This window comes from Macrotis lagotis, chromosome 1 (assembly GCF_037893015.1).
Source record: "Macrotis lagotis isolate mMagLag1 chromosome 1, bilby.v1.9.chrom.fasta, whole genome shotgun sequence".
Lineage (NCBI taxonomy): Eukaryota > Metazoa > Chordata > Mammalia > Peramelemorphia > Peramelidae > Macrotis > Macrotis lagotis.
Window position 1 is genome coordinate 864,916,510 of NC_133658.1, and position 11,513 is coordinate 864,928,022.

General features: G+C 43.5%; 1 protein-coding gene across 1 annotated transcript in view; it reads left to right on the forward strand.

The window, feature by feature from the left end:
* Nucleotides 1–2,939: 2,939 nt before the first annotated feature.
* Nucleotides 2,940–11,513, forward strand: part of CRYBG2 (crystallin beta-gamma domain containing 2) — a 31,578-nt gene continuing 23,004 nt past the window's right edge. Inside the window, exon 1 of the mRNA XM_074218018.1 lies at nucleotides 2,940–3,229. Coding sequence (XP_074074119.1) covers nucleotides 2,955–3,229 — 275 coding nt within the window. The 5' untranslated portion in view covers nucleotides 2,940–2,954. The remainder of the gene's footprint in view (nucleotides 3,230–11,513) is intronic.

An 11,513-nucleotide genomic window follows, 5' to 3' on the forward strand; every position in this document is an offset into this window, starting at 1 on the left:
GAGCTATAACTAGTATAGTGTGAACCTGTCCCAAGATGCTTACACAGAGGGGCATGTACTTTCTCCCTCTTAGATAGCACTTGTTCTCTGAGGTGACTTCTGTGTCCCTCACCTCTGATAAGCTATTTCTGATGAATGCAGCTACCTAGAATCTTTGGGCATGGCATCCCTCTTTTGGATCCTGCCTTTCTCCTCATTCCTCAAGTATGGAAAAAGCTTGGCTATACTCAGTGTCTGACTATTTTCTATACTGCCTCTGCCCCTCCCAATGGTTGGCTGTAAAATTATTCTTCTGGGAGAGAGGCCAACCTTGAGGGATTTCAAATGGATGAAGTGGCAGGAGAAACTATTCATCCTATTGTTTCCCTATTCTCTTCTAGGCCCTGGAAAGGTCAGAGCTGCCCAGACCTGGTTCAGAGCAGCAACTTCAACCACAACATCAAGGTAATATTATTTTAAATAATAATAATAAATAATAATCAATAGGGCTACTTAACTGGCCTCTTTTGTGTTAATGACTTCTGGTACCCTATAGCACCATGAATTATCATTCCTATTTCCAGAAAATTTTTATTTGTTCCAAAATGCTTTCCTTCCTACAACCCCTGCAAGTTAGATAATGAAAGTTCCATTTTTCAGAGAGAAAACTGGAAAGAGGAAGTTCCTTCTCAAGAGAATTCATTGATTCATCTCTTTGGGGGTTTGTGAGGTAGTGGGGCTCATAGGAGAGACCAGATCTAATGGCTGGGACCTCAGGCACCAAAAATGACCCAGGTTAAGGTTCCCATGGGAGTTACTGCATGGACTGGAGAAAAGGAAGGGGGGGGGCCTTGAATTTAAAGCTGCTCCCCAAAGGCATTCTGAGTTTATCCTAACCAATCAATCAACAAGCCCTACTGTCTTCCAGTCTCTTGACTTTGGGGCTGGAGACAGAGTCAAAAATGAAATCATCTCTATCTTCAAGGAGCTTATATCCAATCAGAATTTGTCTTCCCTCAGTGCCTTTCCTTACAATTATTGCTGCCTACTCAGCAACTGAGCACAATCACTACTGCTTCAATGACAAATACCTACCCACCCACCCAAACATCCATATACACCCACACCCATACTCACACCCACAACCCCTCCCCCCACACACCAATAATGGCCACTTTGCCCATGGAGGAAAAAAGGGCTCTATGGTACTTTCTGCCCTTTCTCCCAAGCTGAGGGTTCCTCTAGGGCACCTCTTCCACAAAAAGGGGGCACAACTCTTTTTAGTATCTAGCATTGGCCCCTCCTATTCTGACTGAGAATCTTTGTACCTTCTCTGACCCTAACTTCCTGTTTAACCTTTGGCAAGTCGGTAATTTCTTTGGACTCCTGAGAGTTCCCCAAAGGCCAGTCTCCTCCCTGCCCTGCTGCCTAGAAAGGGCTGTCATAAGGACTGGCACAGCAATTGGCACCTCCTACCCCCGACAACAACCACAACAACCAAACAGCAAGCAGTGACGTGGTTGGGGAAGCTTGGGAAGAGAGGTAGAGTCCAGACCTTGCCAGTGGGGAAGTTGGAGCTAGGGGACACACTGCCTGGACCCAAGGACCAGGTTCCTCAGATCCAGGATCCTCTGCCAAGGTTATATGCCCAAGAGTCCCCTCTTTGCTTGGGTAGCCCTAAGGCCTGGGACCTGTACAAGCCAGGAGGCAAGAGCAATCCTAAGATCTCAAAGGGTTTAGAGTACCCTCTCATTTTGTGAAGGCACTGGGGTGGAGGGAGGAAATTAAGATTCAAAAAGGGAAATGATTGGCCCTAGGCCACACAGCCAAATGATTGCAAGAGCTCAGGTTTAACCCTATGTGTCCTGATTCCAAAGGAAGTATTCCTTCCATTCTGCTTGAGGTGGAAATAACTATGGGAATAGCAGGAAGGAGCTAATAGGGTAATTTCGAGGGAAATGTGTCCTCCTGATCTCTATTAAGTCACTGCAGAGGGAGGTAGGTGGTTTTGAATTAATGCCACCCTCTAGAACCAAGCAGGAACTAGTGTAATCCTTTTTCTAAATCACTGTCCTTCATATACTCAAGGTGGCATTCATGTTCCCTCCTAAGGTTTCTCTTACCCAGACAACCCAGGTCTTTCAACCAAGTCTCAGTTGGCATGGACTCAAGGTTTTTCACCATTTTGGTCATTCTTCTTAGGATGTGGTTGAGCTTATGAATAGCCATAATAAAATGTCTCCCAGAACCCCATATTTTCTAACCTGACTCCTGGAAGTCCCAGGAGTAAGGGAAGAAGGCCCTGGCCTCTGGTGCCCATGAGGTCTTATGGCCTGTGATTATTGTGCCCCCAGGAGGGTGTTCGGAGCAACTCGGAATGGGACCTGCAGAACTGGGGCCTAGGAAAACGATGGCTCCGGAAAAAAAGCCTAGGGACATCCACTCATTCCCTAGGACGACTGCAGAGACCAGCGGTGGGCAGTACCTTGGACCTCGCCAATTGTACTTCTCCCCAACCTAAGGACTCAGAGATTGCAGGAACTCCAGAATCTCTCTCCCCAGTACAATCCCAAGAGCATGAGACACCTGGTTCTTGTCCCCTCAGACAACCCTTGACTTGCCATGGGGTAGATGGGCAGGACAGGGAGTCCTTTGATGTTTCTCCTTTGAGTACTAGGGATGCTGCTTTGGAGGAGGAAGACCCTAGCCCAAGTGAGGAGAGAGCAGACCCCTTTGCCCAGGGGGGTACTACTAGTACCTCTACTACTCCACAGCCCCAAGATTCGGTGAGGTCTGAGGTTGCCCTCACCCTCCCAGTTCCATCTCTCACTCCTCATCCAGCAAAGGATGACAGCTCTCAGGGTCACTTCACAGAGACCTCTACTTTTGGGGAACCAGAGCCACTCCATGATGCCCCATTGCCAGCCAGGACCACTTGCCACCTTGTTACCATCACCCTGCAGGGGGAGACAGGAATGATTCCTGGGGAGGGCGGAGGGGAGCTAGAGTCAGTACCTTCACTGCCGTGGGAGCTGAAACCGGCCCAACCAGCTCCTTGCCCAGGCAGTCCTGAAGAATTCCGGGGCTGCCGGGCCAGGGTGCAGGCCCCTCCCCAGAAGCCACGCCCCATTACAGGGTGTCCCGACTTCTGGCCCTGGGAACCCCAGTTGAAGCAGGACCAGTACCCAAGAAGGGCAGGCAAGCCTGCCGGGAGCCGGGCCATCGAATCACCTGGATCTCTGGGCAGTAGGTGAGTAGTAAGGGCTCTGCTTGGAGAGACACAGCTGGTTTTCTTTGACCCCATTCTCAGAGCCCTGCCTTCTTCTCAGTAGAGATTCATTCATTCTTCTCTGGCTCTGAGCTCTGTCCTTCTCCACCCCAGCCTCATTCCAACCCCCAGCCTGGGATTGATCATACTGTCTCTCTTTCTGCTAGCCTATCTGAGCTATTTTTTACTTCCAGTCGATTAGAAGCTAGTCCCTGTCTTGATTTCCCCTCTATGTGGCTGGCCAGGGAAGTGCCCACAATGTAATAAGGGAGTCACCCCATCTCCACCCTCTGAAGGGATCAGGCACCCAAATCTGGCCTGGGAACCTGCTTCTAGTCTTATGTTGGCTGTCAAGGTGCTGGGTGTCCTGGGGCAAGTTGTTCAACCTTTCTGAGCCCCAAGTTGTCAAGTGCAGGCTGGTAAGGAGGTGGCAAGAGGATGCTTTGAAGTCCTTTGCTCCAAGAAGCCAGGTAGATGAGTGAAATTTAGAAAGATTCTTATTTATCACTGAATCATAAGAATGACAGTAACAGCTATTAAAGTTAACTATTGATGCTCTGGACTAATGGAGTGGCCTTGAACGCCCCTGAACTGAAGGAGGTGGGCAGCTCTGGAGGTAGAAAAGAGAGAACTGAAGTTTCCTTTGGTCAAATGAACTCCAGCCTAGGAAAATCCACCAAGTGAGATCACATGACTGCAAAAAATAAATAGAGCTTCAAAATATTGATTCTCATGAATCTTTGGATTCCGAGGTTTCCCATCATGCCCACCTGTCTTCATCAGGCACTCAGGACCATAGTCATAGGAGAGCTAGAAGGAACATTCCATGTTCACCTAGTTCAATTTATGGATGAGAAAATTGAGGCTCAAAGTGGTGAAGTTATTTATCCAAGTAAATATCAGAGTTAGAATCCAGAGTCATTTTTTTTCTCCCTATTATATCAAGTTGTCTCCTTAAGAGAAGGTTCAAGTAATTTCTCTATTCCCATAGAGGTCTCAGGAAATCAGAAAAAAAAATGGATGAATATATATATATATATATATATGTATGTATATATATATATATATATATATATATACACGTGGGGAAAAATAAAATACTAAATTTAAGAAATTTAAATGGATGAATAAATGGATGAAAAAAGAATTAATTATTTGTTTACTAGGAACCAACCACTAGGAACAGCAGTACAAAAGCAACTCTGTGGATGGGGAATGGTGAACTAGGAAGGGAATTTTGACTCGAGGTTAGCATAGCTTAGTGGTTAGCATCCTGTCATGGAGTCAGGAGAGCTGACTGTAAATCTTGCCTCAGTTATTTACTAGCAATAGAACCTGGGAATGTCACTATCCCTCTGTTTAGTTCCCTCTTATGTAAAATGAGCATAATAATAGCTGAAAGATCTACTTTTTAGGGTTTGGGGAAAGATCAAATAAAATTATGTAATGATAGAAATATTAGTTTTTATTATTATCTTGTTCATCCCTTACTCCATACTATCTCTGTGTTTCCCCCTTGACCCCAAAGAAGAGTATGTAAGGTTCTAAAAGACTTCTAGGTTAGGTGATTCTGTGAAGTTCTGGGTCTTGACTCTTTCTACTTTCCCACTCACCCACTTCACATTCCTGAGCCTTAGTTTCCCCATTTGTTAAATGATGGCAGTTGAACTTGAAGGTCCCTAAGGTCCCTTCTAGCTTAGGGTCATTGATCCTTAACCTCTAGGTGATACCAAATTGATACTCTTTCCTTTCACTCCTGATTATGAGGACAGTGGGTGTGTTTATTGTTATGAAAAGCACAGAGATTACATAATCATTATATTCATAATAAGTAAACACTCTTAAGGTTCATAATAGGTAAGCACCTTAAGGTTTACAATGGACTTTCACATGTCATTTTGTAGATGGAGAAACTGAGGCTGAGAGAAGTATTTATACAATATTGAGGGAAAAATAAGCAACAAAACACTGGGATAGTAACCAAAAGATCTGAATTAGAAACCGAAATCTGCAAATAACTTGCTCTAGGACCTTAGATCTAAGCTTCTTTACCACTTCATATCTCTGAGCCTCAATTTCTCCATCTGTAAAATGAAGATAGTAATACTTGTACCATCCACCTCATGTGGGTTATTGGGAAAATTAAATGGCAGACTACACAGAAATTTAGAGTAGAAAAGACTTTTAAGTCAATTAGTCCAATCTCTTCCTTTTTTTTTAAGATGAGGAACTGACCTCCAGAGAGGTCATAACTTGCTCAAGGGTCATGCAGATAATAATCAATTGGTAAGCACTTGATGATCTGTCCAGTGCTCTCCTAGGTACTTGGGACACAAGGACAAAGATGAAACAAATTTTACCCTTGAGACATTTGCATTCTATTGGGGGCAATATTATAGACAGTATGCCTATAGTATATCCATGTATAATGTATATAATAGATACATATATACAGTATATACAAAGTAAATACATTGTGATCTCTCAGGGAAGGGGAGGAATAAAAAAAGGATGAATATAGATTGAACATAAACAAGACTTGGAAGAAATCTGGGATTCTAAGAGGCAGAGGAAGGAATTGTGGGACAGTCTATATAGAAAGGCATGGAGATGGGGTCAGAAGAACTAAGTGAAAAAAAAAACCAGCAAGGAATTGGACCACAGAGGGTATGAACAGCATTAATTTACATTTTAAGCCTGGTTAAGGTTGATTGGAGCAGAATTGAAAGGGACTTTGCTAAACAGAAGATCTGTGATTGCTTCAAGAGGGAATAGGGAGCCACTGGAGATTGTTGAATAGGAGAGATGATATTATCAGACCTACACTTTAGGAAAGTCACTTGAGCTTGGACTCAAGTGGAAGGTGGAGTGAAATGGGAGAGAGAGGAGGCAGGGAGACCAGATTAGGAGTTTTAGGACAATGTCCTGTCTGGGTGAGAGGTGAGGAGAGCCTGAACTAGGGTGGTGATGGAGTAAATGGAGAGTAGAGGAGGGTTGTGAGAAATATTTTGCAGATAGATGTAACAAGACTTGAAAATGAATTGGATATTGGTGTTTGTGTTGTTGTTGTGGTGGTGATGGTGGTAGTGGTCCTAAGAGGATGATGTCTTGACTTACATGTGAATTGGGTTTAAGTGAGGAAGAATTGTGCTTGCCCCTGGACTTTGACTGGGATATGTATTATGTATTGTGGATTGTGGGTTGAGGATGATATTAAGGCTAGGATCTTGGCGTAGCTAGAAAGATGGTGGTGTTCTTAACAGAAAGAGTAGAATTTAGACCTGAACCCAGTCTAACTGCGCTTGAAGACAAGAGGATTTGGATTTGAATCCTGGCTTTTCTAATTACAAACTGTATAAATTGAGGTTAAAGATGTGTCCCCTAATCTCTCTCTCCACTTAAGTTCTTTATTTATAAAATGAAGGGATCAGATGACCTCTAAATCAATTATATTTCTATATTATATAATAATCTATATATAAATATATTATATTTATGTTCATCTATTTATTTTATATATTCTATATATTCTTATTTTAACATTTCAAAGACCTTATGAGGTAGGTATAGCAAATAGTATTACCATCTTCATTTTACAGATGGGAAAAATGATGTCCAGAGAAGTTTTCATTGATTGAATTCAGACTGTGCCCCAATGATCTGATGACCACTCCAGAGCTTTTTTCCCTTCTCTGAACCTCCAATTCCCATTTGCAAAATGAATTAGTTTTATGGTTTCTATGCCTTCTTTTAGCTCTCATTCTGTATTCTGAGGCCCTTTCCAGAACTTAACATTTTATGTTTTAAAATTCCTTCCAGCTCTAATATTATATGAGCCAACTTTTCTTCATCTTATAGGATAGAGACAGGTGCTGGAGGTATATACAATGGACAAGGAAGAGATTATAATGTTCTTGTCTCCTAAGGCGTGCAATGTTCTATGGTCCCTCCCAATTCTGACATTCCGCAAATTAAATGAATACTTTTGGTTCCTAGAAATGTCCTATTCTTTCGCTACTTCCCCTCCCCCCATCCCTATTCCCAGATCCCCCCAGTGGAGGGTAAGTGCTAGACTTAAGGGTGATGGTGATTAGATCCTAGGGAAGACAGTTTCTCAAATCATCTGAGACTTGGTTTTGAATAAGGAGAGAGAAAGGTCAAGGAGGAGGGAAGAGAGGTCAAAATAGGGAAGGAGCTGGAGTAAGGCTGTAGGTGGCCCCCACCCAGTCCTCTCCCAAGCTATTTTTGGCTCCAGGTACATAATGATAGACTCTGTGGAGTCCCAGCTGGAGTCTGGAGAGCTAAACTGCTGCCCCCTCACACTTTTATGCCCCTACTTTGACAACTCCCATGAAAAAGCCCTTGAGGCCAGGAAGGCATTGAAAAAAGGAGAGGTGGGGGGGGGGGGTTGACAAGGAAGATGGGTTTCGGTTGGATCCGTAGTAGTGGATGGGTGTGTGTAGAGACTGGTTTGGCCCAGTTTGGGGGGTGACTCACAGGTGAGTTGAGGGTTTTGTTTGACTTGTTGGATTAGGCATCACTTCCCCACACCCTTCACTTCCCAGTCCCACAGGCCATGTTTTGAGGGTACAGGTTATCTTGTCCATCCTTCTCCTCCCCCCTCCCCCAACATATACCACTTTAGGCTAGATAGCCCTTGAGGATCCAATCTATGGTTGAGGTGAGAAGTGGGTGAGATTCTGAGATATCTTTCTGCCTCCTGCTCATGAAAGAGGTTTGAAAATTTGGGAAGTTCTCTCTGTCTTCAAGCTGAGTCCCATTCCCTCACCAAGTCTTCCATTACCTTCAACCTGAGCCCCCTTTTCCTTCCCCTTCAGCTCTCCAATTCCATGCATTAATGGTAGAAATTCAGTTCAGGAGAAGGACTGATGTAGCATGGCAACCAATGACTCTCCTCTTTTTCTGATTTTTTTTGGGTCTTCAAAGGTCATGGGAGCCTTTCCTACTGATATGCCTCTGCTTGATAACATGATCTATTGTTAATGCGTGAAATGGGAGAGTGAAGAGGGTTCAGGGTAAGGCATAGGGTTCAATAAGAATTACTATGGGGGGCAGCAAGGTTAATAGAGTATCAACCCTGGAGGACCTGAGTTTAAATTTGACCTCAGGCCCTTGATACTCATTAGATGTGTGACCTTGGAGAAGTCACTTAATCCCATTGTCCCACAAAAACAAAAACCAAAAAAAAAAAAAAAAGAAAGTAGAATTATGGGAGACTTGGTGAGGAAATAGGACTCTAGAATGAGAGACCCAGTAAGGGGATGGAGTTCAGTGAAGGAAATGGTGCTCACTGAGGGGACAGAGCCCCACTGAATCAGTTCACTGAGGTTGGATTAAAGTTCAATGAGGAGATAGGAGGCACATTTAGAGCTCAGTAAAGAGCATGCAAATTTTTCTTAGGGATCAAGGAATCCAGCTTTATCCCCTGCTTAAAGATTCCTAGACCAGACCTGAATGGTCACCCTCTTCTCTCCACCCACTTCTTTGAAGGTCAGCTTATTGCCAAATAGAAAGAGGCGTCAGGCTTGGGGTTGGGCCCATATCCCCTTTTTATCCCCCCCCACCCCCATCCCTGGCATCTAGTCTGACAAGTCCTGAGGCAGAGACTGGCTTTCCACAGCTTCTCTACCCTAGCCCCTTTCATCTCAGCCCCTCATAAAATACTGACTCATGTCTGGGGACTGTCAAAGCCAGGCCAAAGTCCCAAGGGCCCCAAGCCAGCTCTGGAGGGAGTGAATGGACTGATAAGATCCTGGGGACAGGAGGAGTATATATCCCTGGGATGAATCTGAGATTCTTGAGGGGAAGGTTACTAGAGGAATGATTGACCAAATGAATGAAAGGCAGGTAGGGAGGGAAGAGATCAGAATGAGATCTAAAGAGGCAAAAAAAACTAGAAACAGAGTCAATTTACTTCTGTCTGACTTGGGTCAGGGGGATGGACAAGATGATTTCTCAAAGACCCTAGGAAATGGTTTGAGAGGGGTCCCTGAATTGCATTTCTTGCCTTCATAATGGGAGGGAAAGAGGAAGGGTGGAAGGTTGGAATTGAAAATATTTTTTATTAAATTAGAAAAAGAGGAAGGGATCCCTTAAGAGGGAAATGAATAAAATGGCCTCTCTGGGCTAAGTTAATCAAATTGTACATGGGGAAACCCAGATTTAGGGAAGAGATAACCAAATTAAAAAAGAGAGAATCAGAAATAGTGGATAGAGGATGGAGCTGGGAGATGGGAAGACTTGGTTTGACTCTGGCCTTGTGATGATCAAAGAGTCATTTATCCTAGAATATTAGAAGTCATAGAACAATTACTGATTTGTATTAATTTGCAAAGAATTTTCTTAAGGAAACCAAGAGCTTCCTCAATGAACTCACAGGTCTAGACAATCAATAAGAAATTAGGGAGGGAATTCTTTAATTATTCCCATATCCTTTATGCGTCAATGTCTATGGAAACTTCAAAATGGGTCTTGCTTTCATTATCTTTGTTGTTCAGTTGTGTCCAACTTTTCACGACTCAGTTTAGGGTTTTCTTGACAAAGATGCTGAAGTGGTTTGCCATTTCTTTCTTTGATTCATTTTACAGATAAGAAAACTGAGGCAAATAGAGTCACACAGTTAGTAAATATATGAGACTGAATTAAACTCAGGTCTTCCTGACTTCAGGCCCAGAACTTTATTCACTGTGCCTATCCACTCTATCCTATCTGCCCTTACTTTAATTAGTGCTAGCTTTAATGTTTGCAAAGCATTTTTAAATATCTTGTTTTGACTTCAAAATAACTCTAGGAGGTAGAGGCTATTATTATACCCATATTACAGGCAAGTTACGTGACTTGTCCAGGGTTATATGGCTAGTAAATCTCTGAGACAGGATTTGAACTCAGGCATTTCTGACTTTCATTCTTGTACACTCTCCATTTTAGCTAGACCCTTAGAGAGGGGTAAAGTCATACAAATAATGATGATAGCCAACATTTACATAGCATTTTAGGATTTTTGAAGTGCATGTTCTACTTTGTACCATTTGAACTCTACATCACCCTTGAATACAGATCCCACATGGGTTGTTTCCATTTTTACAGATCAGGAAACATATTCAGAAGTTAAGTGATTGGTCCACTGTCTCCTAGTCAGTCAGTGTCAGGGCTGAGATCTAAACTCACTTCTATTCTATTAAGCCAACAAAGGCATAACATGGATATATGTGTGTGATAGGAGAGACTCAAGTGCAACTAGGTGGCACAGTGGATATAGCCCTGGCCCTGGAGTCAGGAGGATGGGAGTTCAAATCCAACCTCAGATACTTGGCACTTGTTAGCTGTGTGATCTGGGCAAGTCATTTAATTCTGATTACTTCGCATCCATGGCCATCTCCAGTTGACCTGATTCATATCTGGCCACTGGACCCAGATGACTCTGGAGGAGAAAGTGAGGCTGGGGACTTAATCCACCCCCCCACTCAGATCCAATTCATATGCTTGTCATGGCATCACCTCCCTGATGTCATGGTCTTCTTTGAGAATGAGGGACAAACATCATCATCATCATCATTAGGACAGGCTCACCTGAAGGAGAAAGCATGTATAGGTGGGAATCTTAATGTGTTTACTAGCTTATTCTTCCTTTTCTGTTTGTTAACCCTGGTCAGGATTTCTTCCCTTTCAGCCTGTGTGGCCAGACACTCACTAGTTGTGTGACTAGATGAATGACTTCACCTTTGTGTGCCTAGTTTCCGACCTTGCAGGGCTATTGTGAGGATCCAATGAGATAATATTTGTAAAGTGCACTTAGTACACGATAGTCACTCTGTGAGTATTTATTCCCTTCCTACCTTCTCTTCCCATTCAGCTTGGCTTTGGCTCCTTCCCAACCTAGCTCTATAGTTCTCCCATCTCTCTTCTTTATCCCCGAACACCCAAGCACCAATCCCACATCTCCCTCCCTGTTAAGCAGTCTGGCCTAATATAACTGGCCTCCCAGCTCTGACTTTCTGGGTTCTAAGGCCCCTCTCAGATCTGACACTCCGTGTTTGACCCTTAGAACACAGAATGTCAGAATTGAGAGGGAACATAACATAGAGAATATGAGGGCTGAGGGGACCCTTAGAACCCAGAAGATCAGAACTGGGAGGGCCCTAAAACATAGGATGTCAAAAGTGAAAGGACCTGGAGAACACAGAAGGTCAGAAATGGGAGGGGTCTTAGAACATAAAAGGTCAGAGCTGAGAAGGCCCTTAGAATT